Source organism: Laccaria bicolor, genomic scaffold, assembly GCF_000143565.1.
Source record: "Laccaria bicolor S238N-H82 LACBIscaffold_39 genomic scaffold, whole genome shotgun sequence".
NCBI classification, from domain to species: domain Eukaryota; kingdom Fungi; phylum Basidiomycota; class Agaricomycetes; order Agaricales; family Hydnangiaceae; genus Laccaria; species Laccaria bicolor.
In genome coordinates this window covers 432,379-451,468 of record NW_001889910.1, presented here as the reverse complement: position 1 = coordinate 451,468, position 19,090 = coordinate 432,379, and the positions used below count along the sequence as shown (strand labels likewise).

At 49.5% G+C, this 19,090-nt stretch overlaps 5 protein-coding genes across 5 annotated transcripts; 4 read left to right on the top strand and 1 right to left on the bottom strand.

The window, feature by feature from the left end:
* Nucleotides 1–6,123: 6,123 nt before the first annotated feature.
* Nucleotides 6,124–8,354, top strand: LACBIDRAFT_332251 (uncharacterized protein; the record flags this gene model as incomplete). The annotated part of the gene is made up of 5 exons (XM_001886732.1): nucleotides 6,124–6,348; nucleotides 6,409–6,701; nucleotides 6,757–6,998; nucleotides 7,061–8,320; nucleotides 8,347–8,354. The coding sequence occupies 5 exons, from the start codon at nucleotides 6,124–6,126 to the stop codon at nucleotides 8,352–8,354; spliced, it is 2,028 nt and encodes a 675-aa protein (XP_001886767.1).
* Nucleotides 8,355–8,699: 345 nt separating this feature from the next.
* Nucleotides 8,700–11,259, bottom strand: LACBIDRAFT_308323 (uncharacterized protein; the record flags this gene model as incomplete). The annotated part of the gene is made up of 3 exons (XM_001886639.1): nucleotides 8,700–9,703; nucleotides 9,754–11,047; nucleotides 11,101–11,259. 3 exons carry the CDS (start codon nucleotides 11,257–11,259, stop codon nucleotides 8,700–8,702), a joined length of 2,457 nt encoding a protein of 818 aa, XP_001886674.1.
* Nucleotides 11,260–11,554: 295 nt separating this feature from the next.
* On the top strand, nucleotides 11,555–13,066 carry LACBIDRAFT_332249 (uncharacterized protein; the record flags this gene model as incomplete). Its single annotated transcript, XM_001886731.1, has 5 exons — nucleotides 11,555–11,600; nucleotides 11,649–11,777; nucleotides 11,840–11,953; nucleotides 12,003–12,471; nucleotides 12,523–13,066. 5 exons carry the CDS (start codon nucleotides 11,555–11,557, stop codon nucleotides 13,064–13,066), a joined length of 1,302 nt encoding a protein of 433 aa, XP_001886766.1.
* A 481-nt stretch (nucleotides 13,067–13,547) lies between these two features.
* Nucleotides 13,548–14,435, top strand: LACBIDRAFT_332248 (uncharacterized protein; the record flags this gene model as incomplete). Its single annotated transcript, XM_001886730.1, has 2 exons — nucleotides 13,548–13,588; nucleotides 14,090–14,435. 2 exons carry the CDS (start codon nucleotides 13,548–13,550, stop codon nucleotides 14,433–14,435), a joined length of 387 nt encoding a protein of 128 aa, XP_001886765.1.
* A 2,802-nt stretch (nucleotides 14,436–17,237) lies between these two features.
* LACBIDRAFT_308321 (uncharacterized protein) lies at nucleotides 17,238–17,550 on the top strand (the record flags this gene model as incomplete). Its single annotated transcript, XM_001886729.1, has 2 exons — nucleotides 17,238–17,246; nucleotides 17,347–17,550. 2 exons carry the CDS (start codon nucleotides 17,238–17,240, stop codon nucleotides 17,548–17,550), a joined length of 213 nt encoding a protein of 70 aa, XP_001886764.1.
* Between the last annotated feature and the right edge of the window lie 1,540 nt (nucleotides 17,551–19,090).

Sequence of the window (19,090 nt, the reverse complement as noted above, 5' to 3'; positions counted from 1 at the left end):
TCTGAAATCCATCTAGAACTTGCACCGCCGGAGCGGTCAACTCTGGCATGATATAATCTTCAGATCTCGGTGACAACTTGTTGGTCAGGGGCTGAGTTCTAGATCATCAGCTAAATCCAAGATCTAAATGAAACGACGGACCTGATTAGCCAAAATCAACCAGTCATTAAAGGCAGCACTCTCGTCCTCAGAATATGCCGACGGGATGGTCAAAGCGCCGCCGGGGTAGTTCCACCAGTCCGCATGGTATGACGCCACGACGCGGCTGGGATCATCCACATATGGAGACTCGAGGTAAATATTTAACGGAGGTACCGAAGCGAACTGTCTTTCCTGGGGATGCGTCGAACGGATGAAAAACTTTACCCAAAAGGGGATCTTCACCAGAAAGCCGATGGCAAGATGATAACCAATGGACTTTGCCAGTCTGTCCTGCTTTGCACGATCAGATAATATGTTGAATGTACAAATCAGAAATCAACGGACTCCCTCGAGTCGCAGCCCTGTAGTCCACCATTCATGCTGCTTAGGGTCATTTCCCCAGTCGTCTTGGTGATCCCGAAAAGCCAGCCAGGAGGCTTGGCAACGCGAGGAAAAGTAATATATGTGCCATTGGCCATTTACCAATGGCATGGTGGTTGAAAGAGAAGAAACGATGATTATCGATCTTAATCAGTACCACAGATCAAATAAAATAAAAACAGATGTAATCAAAAAGGAACCCCATTGGGCCCCGGCGGCCTACATATCGCCGGCGGGAGGTCCTGCTTGCTCACCCACAAAAAGGGACCGAGGCCATGAGATGAAGGTTAATACTACCATCAAAATTACTGCATGACTCGTTTATACAGACTATTTGCGTGAGCAAACCTTTCATCCGCATCTTCACCAAGCCTCCTCCATATATCAATCTGGGCTCCCGCATAACAAACATGACCACTCTTCCCACTGGCAGCGGCCAGATCACTCCAGGCTGACCACTTGTTCATCTGATGCAGGAAGTATCTCGTGACCCATTCCATTTCATGGGAGGTTATGTTAAATTCCTCCCTCCAACGGTGAAATCTTGCCCTAGCACGGAGCCAATTGACTCGATGGACTACATGACTATATGAAAAGATGTATGCAGTATTTCTGAAGACTCACACTCCACCATTCTAGAATTGTCATTCATGTCGTTTGACAAATCTCCACCCCAGAACCATGCCGGTCGGTAGTTTCTTTGACCGGCGGCATTGGGGTCCGCCACCGAGGTGTTGGCTTTCATATCTTTTACCTCGAGCGGTTTGTAGAATAAGCCCACGAGTCTATCGGGATCCCCCAGACTCTGAAGTGCGGCGACTGCCTGTGCATAAATTAAACGATGGCGATGAAGGACCTTTCCGACCGCTTGCACCCCCGCCCAAGCTCTCGTCTTCTTCACTTTACTTTTCTTAATCTTTCTGAGTTTCTTTCCATATTCAAAAGAAAGATTGGCAATTGAAATGCGGACTCCTTGTAGAGCTTCATTTGCTTGGCCTTTTCGAAGTTCATATTCTTTCCACAGGAGTGGCTCCAAGTGACGAGCTTTGAGTGCCGCATCGCCTAAGGTGGACGGGAGCGGTATCCTAACATGCTCAACTGCCTCTATGGCTGAACGTGCGGCAGCAGCCGCTCGGCCCGCCTTGGCGAGGGCCACTGCGGCGGGAGTCAGGCGCGCCGCCGGAGCCCCGTCCGCAAACAAGGCCTGGGGAGCATTCCCGTCAAGACTATCTGTAGGAAGTGGATCATCGATTTGAAGTTCATCATCCATATCAAACTCCTCCGGGAGAAGACACATATTGTCGCCAATGCTTTGCTGTATGTTCCTTCCCATGAAATTCATTGCTGTCCGATTAAAGGCATCCAAACGAGCCCGCAATCTTTCCCGACGTTTGGCAAAATCAAGTTTTTGAGCAGTGGTGGGGGATTTTCCAACTGACCGAATTAGCAATCGGAGATCCATTCTATTTGACACAGCACAGGTAAACAACTTCATTACAATCGACCATCTGACTTACTGTGTTTCCTCAATTTTAAGGCCTGTCGCAATCCATGAAGTCTGACCCGTTTCGCCTGAAGACAAGGACTCTTGTTCCATTAACGCCAGTTGCACATCTGCAGTACTTTTGGAACCTAAGGGTTGTTGTCAGTTTTGACTGTGCCGACGGGGTGGAAACTAAATGGCCGAAAGCATCATAGCCGGCGGGCAGTAAATAGGCTGTCCGGCGGCCACGAACAGTCTCCCGGCACAACAAGGTACATACCTTCCTTATTTCCTGCGTGGACAGGTTCCATAATATCCATTCCTTCCAGGTTGCCCCTTTCCCGCTCTTTCTCAGCTCTCCGTATTTCCCTGGTCCAGTTGTCAATGTCTTCGGCCAGAGCTGATCCATTCAATCGGTCAAAATATTCCTTGCTGTCCACCAATCCAATCACCGACTTGTTGAACTTTGTGACCACGGAAGAAACGATATTAACCATTTTATTCCAATTGCTGTAGATCATGTGGTCATCCAAAACCTCCGTCCTGTGCGCCAATGTCGAGGTTCGGGTACTCCGAGAAATGTCATTGAGCTGTGCCCACAACGACTCCAAAATCTCTCCGTCAACCATGCCCGCACCAGGGATGAAGGAAGTCGCAAACCGAAAGAGGCATGAATCTTGATGGCCGTGCACATGAAAAAGACCAATAGCCATCATCAACTCGATCTTTTCCGAAACGGACAGGAATGGGTTTTGTTTGATCCTGTCCCAGAGATGTATGTGGTATTGGCACATCACATCATAAATGACCATAACCTTTCCCCCATCATCCATTCCCATCGATTTCAAGGCTTCACATAGTGCATAGTCAATGTTTACTTGCCTCTCCCCTTTTTGGAAATCTACCACACTCCCTGGAATGAATGCACCAGACCGGGCACAGGCAAAAGCTGCAATACCCGTGGCATCACATCCAGTGTGATTTTGACTGGCATTATTTACAGCCTGGNTGATAACTGCACGTTGACTTGGTCTGCCACAAAGTCATCAGACAATCAGGGCTTTGTATTCACGAAGGCTCCGCCGGAGGGGCCTCCGGCGGGCAGCCTTTGACATGGCTGAAAATAACACTTACTTGTCGAATGGCCACCGGATGTGCGAGATATTTTTTGTAGCGGGCTTGGTTGGTCATCATTCCCTCGCCATTCGTTAATGGGACGTCATCTAATGGATTCTTCTGTTTCAAGTGATCTGCAGAGAAATTTCCATCCACACAGATAAATCGTGTGAAAACCTCTCTTGATTAGCGGCGACGGTAAGATAATAGAATTTTGTTTGAAATTATATAACGTACTGATTTGGATCGTCTTTCCAGTTCTCTGGTAAGTTTATTCCTGGTTGGGGACAAGAGGCGCAACCATGGGCCATTTGGCCTGCATGCGGAGGAGTCTCTTGGTGGCCGAATCCAAAGGCCTTTCTCAATTCCAAGTTCCTCCATTGTCGACTAACCCTGAGAAGCTCGTGATATCGATTGGGAACTGATTTTGGGAACGCCGGTGAAGTGAGCCGCCGGAGCTTTAAATAATATTGGTAACAGGAGCTTTTGCAAGATAGGTTGGTCATTCGAAAGTCATCCAACACGTTAAATGTAAACACAGTCTTGATCATGGTGAAGGTGCTCGGAAAGAGCTTCGCTGTAAGTAACTGTTCATCATGCGGCCTTGCAGAGCCGCAAATGCAATAGTGGATGGGCAGGTGATGCACACCATTCGTTTCAACGAACGTTACAAAAGGATTTCCCAGGGAATCTTCGGCGTCTGGGTGAGGAGGCATGGCGATGCCTTTGAATCTTTCATAATATTTGCCAGTAAAGCCGTCATCTCGGTCGTTGTCATGGTCGTTTGTCACATCGTCATCATGCTCGTCTGGGTCGACGAAGGCATCAGCGGGATCGGAATCGTAACCGTCGTCTTGCTCCATTTCTTCGTTCCCCACGTCTTCACTGTCATCAAAAATATTCTCCGCCGCTGCTTGAATGCGGACATCCAAGTCCGGCGGGGATGCATCCCATGCCGACGGATATACTGAAGGTCGGGCCCCGCCGGGCGGTAATTTCTCCGGTTCACCCAGCGGCGGGCTCCTCAAACGTTCATCCCATTCAACGTCCTGCCTTTTATTCTCGTCTTCCTCTATAACAGCCAACCCAGGACAAGGATTCCCTCCATGTCCCAAGTTGAACACCAGACCAGTCTCCCAGAGGGCACTTGTTCTGAAATATTTGCCATTCCAGCATTGAATGCGATGCATATGAAGTCGTCTATGAGACACCCGGCAACAAGACCTGCAGAACAAGGGAGTTGCGGAGCAGTCAAGACACCGAAAGATACCGTCCTTTCGACCACACTCCATGCAGACCATGTCGGTGGGAGGGGCTTCTGCTTGGAGCATAACATGTAGATGGCTGTCTCGGAGACCTTTCCATTCCAGAAGATAATCATTCTGTGTCTATTCGCTCATTGAGCGGCAAGCAACATCAAAACGTTTCTGTCTAACCTTGCCTTTCGTCCTTTTATGTAAGGGAAGAAGTTCGTCATCCTGATTGAGAGGTTCAGCGTAGGACTGCACAGTGGGAATGGTCAGTTCAACGTCTTCAAGGCGGGAATCGAGAGAGGATGTCTTGTTGGGACTTGGTAGGTACTTAAACCTCTGCACTTGCCCCCGCGATGTGTTGTGTAGTGTGCATTCCACTCGAACGGGGCCTCTCCGCTCGTTGGGCTTAATTTTGATTCGATGCATGGTGTAATCGATAGGAGAAATACGGGGGACATTCACCTTACTGATTGCCGGCGGGATGTGGCTGTGGCGCCTCGTGGATCACCTCATGGGTTACCTCCGTCGGCGTGTGGCTGTGCACGCAGACATGTGACCACCGCCGGCCCTTGCTGCCTCATGCCTCACGTCAGGGCAAAAAAAAGACAAATATTCGAAATGAGAGAATTGCAATTCACGGTGTCGCATTTGAACCCTGGAACTGACCACATCAGCATTTAACCACTCAGTCACGGTGACGTTAAAAACCATTTTAAATTGCAGCATTTGTGTCAGTCACCCCCGGCGGCCTGCAAAAGATTACAGCACCAGTGGGAGATGGATCACCGTGTGGGAACTGACCCTAACGCTGGTAGCATTTGCATTTAACCATTCAGTTACGGTGACGTTGCAAGAAGATCTGCCCCTGCGGGCACCAACCCTCCCCGCCGGGCGGCACTGGTGCGAACTCAAACATGTATTGGGGTGAAATCACCGCAATAGGCAGACTGGCAGAGCTGGAACTCCAATAACCTACAGATCAGTTAGTTGAGCGGAACAAGTGCATGGGTTTTATCCCTTCTTTCAGGCCTGTTACCATAAAGGCACATTTGCGCCACCCATTGCGGCTTCTCTGAACGGAATATTCACTCTAGACGAAAATTACTACAGTTCTAGACTGGTGGAAACAGTGGGCCTCGAAGAAGCCATGCCCGACGATAAGTTGTCTGAGGGGATGAAATGGAACAACACGTTTTTTACATCAGATACGACAAAGGCACCCCATTTCGGGTGGCCTGAACGGAATACTCACTCCAGAGGGCCATGTCATACATTTCTAGAATGGTGGGAAGAGTAGGGTTCGAACAAGCTATGCCCGACGATATGTTGTCCGAGAGTATAAAATTTTCAGCTTCATTTCTTGTGGAATACCATTATGTAGTCGAGGTTTCATAAAGATTCTAACCATAAATCAGTTCTTTCTTGGTTCACTCAGGAAAACCGGAGATTGTTGGATGCTTTCTATCTGATAATTATTATGGCGGTATTCTCCTATCACTGGCCAATTTTGGGATCACAGCAGTGACAATAGAGCGAGTGCGTCGCCATTCGTCGGGATGCAGGGTCTGCGCACGCCCGGCGGAGGGTCCGTGCACAAAGCGCATCACCCTTATTTGGTCAGGTCCCAGGCACCGATGGCAATCTGGATCGTGCCCTGTCCGGGGACAAGCAATATAACCGGAGCATACAGGTTGCCAACGTGCTTGTTTGAACGTCCTTTCTTCCCGCCCCCAGGGCACTGCTTCTTTAATGCCGTCACAAACTGTCCCTCCCGCTACCGGTCAGCGTCGACAGGTGGAGAGGGGACGCGAGCACTTTTCAGCTACAGAAGAGAAGGTTTTGAGGGAGTATTTGGATGACTTCACGACGAAAAGCAAAGAGGAACGGAAAGACTTGTTGATGTTCAAGATATACAGATTAATCAAGGCGGCGGGACCAGAGCTCACTCCGGATCAATGGAGGATTAGAAAAAAAGTACTGTAGCAGTGACTTCTTCGTGCTTTCTTCGATGCCCCTTTCTGACCCACAACATAGAAAGTGAAAGAGTGGTATTACAACCATGGCCGACGGCCTCACGTCCGACGATATGGTTATGTGAAGCCCATCTCACTGAAATACGTCATCGGCCATTTGAAACAAGAAGAATTATACTCCAAGGTTGTCGAGCTTGCGGGAGGGGCGCCGCCGGGATCACGAGCGTTTCTTGGGAAGTACCAACAAGGTTTAAAATCACTCCTGGATAACCTGTCTGCATCCGAGAGAATAGATTATCAAATCATTGCAAAGAAATGGACAAATGAGTCACCACCTATTGAAGTTCAAAGAAAGTAAGTCCCATTCTTCCGCCGGGCATGTTGCGCCGCCGGCTCACCCACCATTTAGGCTTTTTTCGCGGTCAGGGTACAAGATGTTGCGTGAAATGGATAAAGTCAAATATTATCAATTAGGCCTTGTTAGCTGTGGTTTAATAACACACTACGATTCCAAGGGGGATCCCAACTGGATGTTCCTCGACCATACTCCCGAGTTTGGCCCGCCGGGGGCTCTGAGCTTTGAAACCATGTTCAGGACTGAAGTTCAGGAGATATGTAAAGCATGGGCGGCTTACTGTGCTCATATCGAAAGTGAGTGACATTCCAAACGTCGTCCTTCTAAACACTCATGACATTACAAGCCCTGAATACAGGTGTAACGGCCGACCCAGAGAAATTTACCCGTGACCGGAAGAAAAAGAGAATGCGGCTTGAAATGGAGGGTTCATTACCAGTGCTACCAGATGCTCCGGCGGAGCATTCTGAAAGTGCGGCCGTGTTGCAGCTCATGATCCGTGAATTTATGACTCTTCATTACCAACTCGCGTGTGGAAAGGAGTCCGCCACTCCCTGGAGCTCGATGGGAAAACATCAATCTCAGTTGTGGGATCGTGATATGTGGCCGTCCGACATCATGGTGAAAGACCCCAGCAAAATGGTGCTGGGTGATTGCAGGCAGATTGTGGCATTGTGGAGAAAACGTCAAGCTTTGGGTGGAGCTTCTGAAACATTTCGATTCAACTTTTACATTGATGCAGAAAGGCTTAAACCCTCCTTTTATTCAGTTGATACCCTACTGGTCATGTCCCCGACGGCCCGCTTGCCCGCGTCCCCGGCGGAGGCAGTCAGTGTCCTTCCTGAACGGGCCAGAGCGTCCCCGCCGGAGGTTCCAAGCGTCCCTCCTGACAGTACTACAGCTGCATCCCTCTCTAGAAATTTACCTGAAGTTAATCAAAGCAGTAGGCCATCTCCTCAACTAGGCAGGTTGTTTGTTCGGCCTCCAATGGTGCCCCTCGAAATCACTCTCGAAATCACTCCTCCGATGGCTTATTCTCCGCCTGAGCCTTGCGATATCGATCTTCCAGCGGCGGTGACACCTCCGCTTCCCATACAAAGTCAAGCAATCCAAGAGAATCCAGTCCAGGATCCAGACCTTCCACCTGTCGATGAGGGGCACCCCCATTTACCCCCACCTGACGTTGAATCAGACCCACCATTAGGAAAAGGCAAAAAGAAACGACCTGTCGTACCATACTCAGAAGAGCCATCATCTGATCCATCCACCGACACTCCTGGAGCTAGAAATGAACGGCGGAGAGCGCTTATATCACGCCTGTCCCTTGCGGCTCCGTCTCCACCAGTTTCAGATGAGGATCTGGAGACACTCCCACCTAGATACAACAAAAAGGGGAAAAGGAAAGCAGCTGACAAACAAACATCACGAAAAAAGGCTGCAGCGACGCGCAGACGTAAAGATGACGCCGCCGGCAACGGGAGTGACATTGCCTCCGGCGGCAACAGTCGCAATATTCCGTTTAACACCGGCGGGGGAGAGACTAATGCAGAGAGAACGAGAATCAAGCCCAAGCCGAAACCAAGAAAAAAGCCAACGGCAGTGGTTAATGCAAACAGAGGTCTGGATGAGACTCCAGAGGAGCAGCGGGATAGAGAGGACGACCTCTTCATTGTGAGGAAGTCTGCTCGAACGCCCAAGCGTAAGTACAATGTGGCCCCGCCGGCACAACTTCGTTTGGAAAAAGAGAGAGAGGCCAATAAAAGGAAGGGAGCTCAATTGTAAATTACTTATGCTATCATTTGCAAATATCACACCACTTCAACGACGTGGACAAGATATTATTGAGCATTGTATGACAGGATATATATAAAAATGAGGCCGGCGGGGAGAAATTGCAAGAAAGAAGGCGCCCGCCGGGCGGTATATACATCAAAAAATTGAAGAGAATGGCGTCCGCCGGGCTTACAGACGCACAAAGAGGTGATGCAAGAAAACCTTTACTCCCCTTCAACCTGTTCTCCCTCCTCATCTACGTCTTGTGGGGGCGTGGCATCAGCGTCCGCGGGCCTGGACCGACCTTTACGACGTGCGGGAGCTTTCTTCTTGGTGGCGGCGGCCTTCTTCTTCTTCTTTTCGACAGGGGCATCCTCCGCGTCATCATCAAGCTTTCGCTTGGGATTCGATGTGTCTTGAGGGCTTGCGGGTTCATTGGCCGTGGTATCAACAGGCACCTCAACGGCGGCGGGAGTCACCTCAGTCTCCTTCGGTGATGCTGCCGCATCCACACCAGGCTCCCCCTCATGCTCCGCCTCACCCTCACCCTCACCCTCACCCTCACCCTCACCCTCACCCTCACCCTCAGCATCCCCCTTAGCCTCACCCTCAGCCTCCCCCTCCGGATCCACGTCCAACATCTCGACGTCCACCTGTCCATCAGTGGCCTCTGTGCCCTCCGCCGGGGGCTCCAACGTGGTCGCCGGCGGGGAGTCGCCAACAGACATCCCCCTCTCTGACTGTGGAGGTATGGATGATGGTGGGGCGGGGCGTTCAGGAGGTGGTGTGGATGCCTCAGCTACATCCTCCAGTCGCCTGGCTTTCGGAATCACCCCCTCAACGAGGTCAGCGAGGGTGGCCCACCTAGCCTGCATATCTCTCATCCCCGCCAACGCCGATTCCACATCGCCTCCGTCGGGGCGCTCGACGACACTTTGCAGGGCATCCCGCAATTGGTCTGGGACGTCATCCAGGGTGACCACGATCCCCTCTAGGGTCTTGTGCACGGCGTTGCCCAAATTGGCGAGTGCCTCCATGGCGGAGCACGTCTTCTGCTCGACGTAGGTCTTGGTGGACTTGTGGTCCTGCTCCAACTGCTTCACATCCAGCAATATCTTGTCGACGCTGGACTTGACCACCCTCATCACCTTGCCCTCCATGTCAATAACCTTCTTACCCAATTCCGCGCAAGTACCCTCCAGAGAAATAAGTCGTGATTGAAGAGTTCCTGTCACCTTCACCGTTAACGAAGAAACAGAAAATGGAAATAACACTTACTCATTGTTACTTCCTTTACTTCCTGCTCCGTCGGCGCATGTCGCGCTCGCGTCTTCCCCGCCGGAGTACTCTTCGTCTCCACCTTGCCCTTTGGCTCCGCCTTTTTCGTCTCCGCCTTGACCTTCGTCTCCGCCTTTGCCTTTGCCTCCCCCTTTGTCTTGCCCTTCCCTTTCGTCGGCGGGGTGTGGTCGTGGAATGGATTGAGGACAATCTGACGTGTCCGACCGCGGCTATGCTCCTCGCATTTCCTCCTGCTGTGCTTGCAATAGGCGCAAGCCGCCGCGTTGGCTTGTTCGGCGGAGAAGGTCAAACCCAAGGGACTGGGCTTCAGCCCTGCGAAGACACAAACCCGAGGCTTTGTCGCCAGGCGGCAAGCACGGCAGGGTTCGTCGTAGACATCCGCCAGAACGTACTTGGCGAACCCATCTTTGTCGAGCGGGTTGACGTCGCGATCTACGAGCTCCCGCTTTTTGATGGGACCTGACGTCGCGAGAGGCTCTTCGTAGGAACCCCAATATAGGGGGCCGCGGCGACAGTCCTTGGTCGTCCAGTCTGTGACGCATGGGTCTCGGCGATCTGCTACCTGCCACTCCGCGTCTTTCTCCTCCTGCTCCAAGTCCCGCTGTGACCACTCAATCTCGTCCCCGCCGGCGTCCATCGCATCAGTAATGACCGCCGGGCTCTTGACCACCTTTCGACGTGCCTTCTTCACGACCACCACCTTATCCTCTTCCTCGTCACTCTCCTCCTCCTCTTCTTCCTCCTGCCCCTCAAACTCTTCTCCACTGCTTTCGTCAGACTCACGAATCTCCACATACGTCGGCGGCTTCTTGGTAATGGGTCGGGGTTTGATCGGTGCTTGGGCGTCGTCGCGCTTGACAGCCGCTTTGGGAGGAACACTGCCCCCGCCGGTGTTGGCACTCGCCGCCCGCGTAGAATCGACGTCCGCCTTGGCAGCGGTTGGCTTCGTCGTTGCAGGGGGTTTAGAGGTGGGAGCCTTAGTGGTGGTGGCAGGTTTGGCGGTGGTGGCTGGTTTGGCAATGGTGGTTTTACCTCCTGCTGGGACTTTCGTCGCTCCGCCGGTCATGAGCTCGATCCCAGACTTGGGAGGTGCGTATAACTTGCGGAGAATGGAGGGCGCGATGTGCTGCTCAGCGAGAGGGAGGAAGGTTTTGGCTGGAACGTGGCCCAAAGGGTCTAGGTATTTTGGCCTCCATCGCTTCACCTCCTCGAGGAGGTCGTCGTACTCGGGGGTTTCCGCTTCGCAGGTCTCCAGCACTCCATTGACGGCACTCTGCCAAAAAACGATGTGAGTACTGCACTGCATGGATAGAAAAAATGACTCACCGCTGCCTGCATGGTCTTCCACAGATCTGGTTTGTCCACAAACTGCCCCGGCCTCATCTTCCCCACAAGCATGTCAACGAACGCGTTGTAGAACTTGTCGAGCGCGTCGTCGAGCTCCGGTGTGCGTGGAACGTAGCGTGCAGTAGACATAGTCGACATAGTCGGACGTGTGTTGTTGTGTCGAGGTGCGGAGTGCGTGGATGATGGTGTGCGGCGGTAAAGGAAACTTGAAAGTTCAACATTGGTCACGCCATCACGTGACAACGCCGTCGGCGTTCATGTCAAACAAAGCCATACCTGTTAATCTTCAATGAGTAATCTGTCCGTCGGCCTTCATGACAAACAAAGCCATACCAATTGATCTTCATCAGGAGTAATCAGTTCGGCTGCTGGACATCCCCCCACTCCCGCATTCACTTCACGGATTTTGGTAGTCTACTCATAAAGTAACACAATGGCTGCAAGAAAAGAAGAGAAGAAAGCTTCCGGGGCCATGGAAGGTAAGATTGGGGCTTTATCCTTCAATCTGAAAGCTTATTATCTCCCAGACACAAGTCATTTCAATCTGGATCGTCCTCAGCGTGGTGTAACAAAGATTAGCGATTTAACAGAGATCTGTTTGGATCGTCCAGCATGGCGGAACGCGCTGGACGGTGCTCCGGCGGATGAGGCACAAGGTGAGTCAACCCAGAATATTTCACCGACTTCCACTCACTGATCTTGAATCGTTATCGTCTAGAACACGATCATTTGAATCTAGATCGTCCCCTCCGTCGTCTAACGCAGATCACTTTGGACCGTCCAGCACACGGGGGAGCGGTTAACAGCCCTCCGGCGGAGGAAATGACACCAGGTGATTTCAACAATTGTCGTCCAGCATGAAAAAACTGATCTGCGCCCAGACCCAAGCTCCTTAATTTTGGATCGTCCCCACCGTCGTCTGACCGAGATCAACTTGGATCGTCCAGCACATCGCAGCGCCGAGAACCACCCTCCGCCGCTGATCAATCTTGATCGCCCACTCAAGCCAGCTGCGGTGGCAGGTGATCTACGCGATATCGTCCTAGATCGTCCAGGAGGCCAGGCTCGTGCCGTGAACCTTGACCGCCCCGTGCGAGGTTCAGCAGCATCAAAGGGCCAGAACAAGCCTCTTCCAGCAGAGGTGGCACCATATCATGATTCACTCAACCTCGATCGCCCAGCCAAGCAAGCGGTGCTTGAAAAGGTTTTGCCAGACATAAACCTTGACCGTCCAAAACGCCAACCCACCACCCTCGAACATCCTGCCATGAACCTTGACCGTCCCGTTCGACCTCCGGCGGAATCGAAGGGCCAGCCAAGTTTGAACTTAGATCGTCCAACTAGGCCTCCGTAAGCAATTCATTCGTTAGCTGTTAATCTGAAATTTTCATCCCCCCTCAGATTTATCGACTTTCGTCATCCCCCCTCTCGTACGCATGATCTGGCGGAGGGCACCCCGACGGCGCCTGACTCTCTAGCAAACGACTCGCCGGCGGAACATCAAATCATCCACTCCGACGCGGCCACATTGACTTTGGATCGACCACGAAAGGTCAAAGTTGAACCTGCAAGTCCACCACTCTCACATTCCCTCCCTCCTCCCTACTTGGATCTCAACCTGGATCGTCCCAGTGTCCGTCAGCCAACGTCAAAGACAAACCCTGCTGGGGTTATTGACCTCACTCGTTCCCCACCAGCCAAGGCAGGTTCTGGACCTTCCCTCACAACTCTACCCACCTCCATTAATTTGGACCGTCCCCTCCGCAAGGCAAAATCGGCTCAAAGCTATGCAGGCCTGCCCCCTTGCGAGCCATTGTTGACTGCTGAGAGGGTTACACATTCCAGTGTGGAGCAGGAGATGACCCAACATGAGTGGGCAGATGACAGGTTATCCTTCCCCAGGACCAAGGTTGGCGATCCACTACATCATACCTTCGGTAACTAACCCCCGCAAGGATTCTCTTAGAAGCGCAGAACTTGACAAGTGGATTCATAATGTCCACAATCTTTGCTCCCGCCGGCAGGATACAGTTCATGCATTGGACTTCTTGCGGGATTACCAAGTGGATATCTTAATGAATGCTGAGGTGATCTTGGAGGTGTTGAATGAGGTAAAGGATGAGATCCATTCAGCCAGGGAGGACTTTTTACATATGATTGTCGATTCGCGTAGCCCAGACCTGTAATTTGTCCCATTCAATGTTTGTTTATGCCCGCCCGCCAGCCCAAAATTAGACAACCAACAGCAACTTACAGGCCTCGCCGCCCCATTCATGTAAAGGTATTGGTATTAGAGTGACTACGTATTACAGCCTACATACTCTCAGCGACACGATAATTTGTATACCCATTTCATTTTGATCGCCCGCCGGGGCATGAGCGGTCCCCGACGGAGCGGCTAGCGCTTGCATCTGGCCGCTCCAATCATGCTGGGAATTGTTGCCAACGGCCAGCTCATGGTTACTGGGTGATTGTACAGGGTCTGGCCGCCCCTTTCATATTGGGGCTCCGCCATCAATCCGGCCGGGCCGGCTGGGCCCTTGCCACATGGTCCGTTGTCAGGGCAAGTTGGCCCATCACTATTGGGCCTTCATGACTAACATAACTGGAGTCAAGTAATGATCTCGTCAGTAGACGGCGGGCCTAGTTATCCAAGGATCCTTGTAATGAAGAGGGGTGAGCCATCGTTGCTCTGCAGGTTGACGGGGAAACTCTTACTGTAGATCTGAGAAATTCGTGAGCACGAAGGCATCCGACGACAGGCAATTTGAGGGCCTCGCAGGTTGGGGTCTGCAATATATAGATCCAGTATTCGCAGGGAGAGAATAATTTAAATTTGGGAGATTGCGAAAATTGAAGCCGTGAATGCCTGCTCAAGCGTTCACCGGCACCTGCCATCACGAAATTTTGGCCTACTTATGCCCAGACCTCTCTAGACAGTTTTCGCCGCCACTACTGCTACTTTCAGGGTTTACGACGTACGTGCGCTGAAGTTTGAAGAGCAGAATGGGGTCTCGGTGCTTTGCAGACCACCGATGGAAGCCAATTCACCATTCTCGCCGGAGGTTTCGTCATCTCGGGGAAGTCCGGTCCTCGTCTTCAAGAACCAAATCGTCAACTCAACACGAGTAAATTTCGAGCTGGCTACCCCGATGACCCCTTCTGACATTCTGCGTTGCAACTCGACCCAGGATAGTTATTTATCTGGTCTGGCGAAGTGGTTCCAGCCAAGGGCAAGCACATCTAAGGATAAGATAACAGAAGTGGCAGAACAAGATCCTGACCGCTGGTGTACTTGGTCAAGGGGGTCTTAGGATTAAAAAATAAATACCCAGGGTTGATTTTTTTTTTTAAGCCCTTGGAGCTCGACCTACCTACCTACGTAATCAGGCACGTACCCATATATGGTAATGTGACATCATCATCATGATCGCTTTGTCCCTCTACTTGTCCCAGATTCCTCACTGGCCTCACAAACCCAGTTTCGTGGAACAATTTCCAATGAAACACAACCTAGGTGATACTTAAATGTAGGTGAGTGATATAAAACCTTTTCCATATGGAAGATAGCCTTACCCATTGCGTCTCACAGCCAAGCTTCTTACACTCAAGAACCCCATCTGATTGGGAGTCCACCACTATCCTGCACAGACATCCATTCAAGGCATCTGGGCCCTGCCAGCATCTGCCTTGGAACACACTTCCGTTTAGAATGCCTGGTTTCATCTGAAGGCCTCTCTTCCACCCTAAGTTACCATTTGCAACTGTTATGGTGTCGCCGACATTGCATTTGCAGGCACTTGAAATTGTTGCCAACGGCGGCCCAGGAACAGTGCACTAAACACTGTATGAGTGCCCCCCTGTTCAGCTAAGTTTAGATGATACTCATGCTGTCATTCTCCAATCCCATGTTGTCAGTGATGATACTTTCCATGTCCGCCACCACTGGCAGCATCTCCCCATTTTCACCTCCCACTCCCTTGGTCTCCATGTTGTGCTCAACTGTGAACTCTGAAGTACCAGATAAGATTAAAGAAATATTATATAAAGCTTGAATATCATTAAATTTGGACTGATCTACATGTTCTGGAGTGTATTGGCACTGCAAACCTGCAAGGTATGGCCTTTCAGGCCTGTTTTGAGATCATTTTGTAAAGGGTTCCAAGAATTTTTTTTTGGGCCTGTGGCCGACCTACCTACCCAACCCCTGGTCAGACTTTGGAATCCTAAGACCTCCTTGTACTTGGTTTTAGACAAGTACAAACAAGCATGCCCAACATGAGTCACAATGAGCTCAAAGCTCTTCTCATCGCTCCACATGTCAGGATCTTGCTCTTGATGCCATGTGAATTCCTCACTTAGCTAAGGATGAAATTTTTGAGCTCTGCGCACTGCATCCTGCATCATGATCCTTCTGCCATGAATTCACACCAAGCAAGGCCAATAGCAACTTGCAAGACCTACATGGAACAAGAGTGATCTTGCAGTTTTCTGTGTCTCGAACTTCAATGAAGACATCATAAGCTAGCCATTAGCATGCTAGATCTCATGCCTTCTTTCTACACAAGCTGATAAATCTGCTGAGTTTTCTTTCTTCAGATTTCCTCACTGACACAAATTGACCAGCTGGAGATTGAATACATTCAGTCGTTTTGTAAGATTCATGTATGCTATTGTCATGGTCTACATGTCCCACATATGCCAATTACTTTCTTTGGTCATGCTGCTCAGCACTTACTTGGGTGATCCTGGTGCGTCCCATACTTTCTTACTTCCCCCTTCTACTCGCCTTTATGCGGATTCTTTGTGTTTCGTGCGTGAATCCAGTTCTCTCTCATGACCTTGGGGTATTTGCATGCTTGTGTGTTACCTGTCCATGAGTTCAATGTGTTATTGTTCTTGAGTTCGGCATCTTGCCGATATTTTGTTGGTGATTCATTTCTGGTGGTTACCACAAGTTCAACATCTGGTTAACATCTTGTCTCTTGAGTGTGGCATCCTGCCTTTCACTGATTGTGATTGACTGTCACCAAAGTCCAACATCTTGTTGTTCTTGAGCTCAGCATCTTGCTGCTCTCTTGTTAGGACCACTAACCTTCCCATAGAGGCTCGAGGCACAACCAGCTAAGGTGAGTCACCACCTTCCATATCTTCCCCATCCACTTTCTTGTCTCCTTTTACATATTTCCTTTGTGCTTCTTGCATGGAGATGTTTTCTAGTACTTTTCATGATCATCGCGATTGGGGTATTTGCACAACGTATGTGTTACCTCAGACACTCTGTCCCTTTGTTAAAACTCAACCATCTTGGGAGTGGCGCGTACTTCTATAATCACCTCTGGTGGTCATTCTCAACTACTACTACTTTCCGTGTGTCGAGCACAATGACTTGACCATCCTGGGAGTGGCGCATACTTCTACAATCGCTTCTGGCATTTGTTCTCTACTACTACTACTACTTTCTGTGTTCTCTACTACTACTACTACTTTCCATGTTGTCAAGCATGATGACTTGACTGTCTTGGGAGTGGTGTGTACTTCTACCATTTGCCTCTGGTATTCATTCTCTTCTATCACTACTACTTTCCGTGTTGTCAAGCACGATGACTCCACCATCTTGGGAGTGGCTCGTACTTCTACAATCACCTCTGGTGGTTGTTCTCTACTACTACTACTATTACTTTGTGGCACGTACTTCTATGATTCACCTCTGGTGATTGTTCTCTGCTGCCACTACTACTTTCCATGTTCTCAAGCACAATGACTCAACCATCTTGGAAGTGGTGCATACTTCTATGATTCACTTCTGGTGGTCATTCTCTTCTGTCACTACTATTTTCCATGTGCAAGCACAATGATTCAACTGTCCTGGGTTCTACAATCACTTCTTGTGGTCATTCTCTACTACTTCTACTTTCCATGTGTCAAGCACAATGACTCCATCTTCCTGATAGTGATGTGTACTTCTACAATCACCTCTGGTGGTTGTTCTCCACTACTACTTTCCGTGTGTCAAGCACAATGACTCCATCTTCCTGGGAGTGACATGTACAGTGTACTTCTATGATCATGTCTGGTGGTTGTTCTCCACTACTACTATACTATTACTACTTTCCATGTATCGAGCATGATGTCTTGACTTCTATGATCATTTCTTGTTATTGTTCTCTACTACTAGTACTTTCTGTGTGTTGGGCATAATTAGTGTTCGCAAGTTCAGTTCAGTCCGGTTTTTTGCCCCCAAAACACGCAACCGTGGACCGCAACCGGTCTAGGACCAACCCAGATATTGAGGGAACCGAACCGAACCACCTAGGACCGGTCTTTTTCGGTCTATGGAGCCAGTTCAGACCGATCCAGACCGGTTTTTTTGCATATAATTTATTATACCAATATAAACCATTTGTATCTTGCCTATTATTACTCTGAAAAATAAACGGGTTGTATGAAATAGTAAAGCATGTAAATACCCGTCATTCTATCAATTTTGAAGAGATTTAAGGAAGATTTGACATAGCTATGACTGAAACCGAATTACATCTCATAGAGACTTGGGTAAAATATGGATTTGGTTATATCTTTCTCAATTCTTAACCATTTTTGATGAAACAAAACCCCAATAAAAGGTAATAAACATGGTTACAAGGGTATGTAACACACGTGACCATTTAACTGGTTGCAACCGAGGACTGAACCTTTAAACACTAGGCATAATGATTCCACTGTCCTTGGAGTGGTGTGTACTTCTATGATCACCTGTGGTGATTATTCTCCACTACTACTACTTTCTGTGTGTCAAGCATGGCATCTCATCTACTACTTCTACTTTCCATGGGTTGGGCGTATGTGGCCCCTCTCCTCTCAGAAGTGGGACATAACTTAACTTTAACTTACAACTCACATTCCATGGTTGTTTGTATCTCCCATTTACATGGTGATTTGCCTGTAATTCGGAGTTGCTTAATTTACCATGTTGGCTGTTGCCAGTTGGCCACAGAAGTACTGTGTATCCCTGGTCTTGCACCTCATGGCCTTCTGGTGTTATCCCTTTAAGACTGTCCTCTCATGCTCTCGTATCTCTCCTCCTCTCATAGGTATCAACAACCTCAACGATCACACCCCCTGATCATTCTTTCTTATTCACTACTGGTGATTCAAGTTTGCTGATAATTGGAGGCATCAAGGACTTCTACTGCCTGTATTCTGGCCATCTCTCCTTTCAGTGGTGCCTTCCCCTGGAATGAATTCTACATCTCATGGCATTCATTCCACCACATCCTGATTTCTAGATCCCAAAGACCTCTGATTACACTTTGTGCCCATTCTATGTCTTACCTCTGCTCATGGTTGTTCTTTCCCATCCACTTTGCCCAATTGAATGATTATATGTTGTGGTTGTTCTCTTTCTTCTTTAATCTCTCAGAATTTTCTTTTCTCAAGGATATTTGTTGGCTTGCTGATTTCTGCAATTGGGATGTTGCCCAGCCTCTGTCTATGAATTCAAACCTCTTGCTACTCTCTTTTTCAGTGCTATATCACTACTCACTATGGGCTTGTGTGCTGTGGCACAAATGCCACTTGGGCTATTACAGTTTACCTGGGGGTGTTACTGTTGGAGTCGGCTCAGTGTCTCTTGGTTACCCCTCTTGGATTAAATTGCATATTATGTGCTTTGCTTACTATTCCCACTGCTTTAAGTTTGACTGCATGTCAAGGACTGCCTCCATATAGACAAGAATCTCTGTCAGGTATATATACCATCTTTCTACTATCGATTGAGTATCTTGTTACAACACTTCCTGTGGCTTTCATCTATTAATGTTTGGGTAGACACATCAAAGACTTTGTTTATTCCATCACTGTCTTGTGATGTCCTGCTTACCTCTCACCTTTCCAACTCAACCTGCTTGATGTCCATTCACAATCACATCATTCACAGGCTTTTTCATACTATACCCTACTTCAAGGA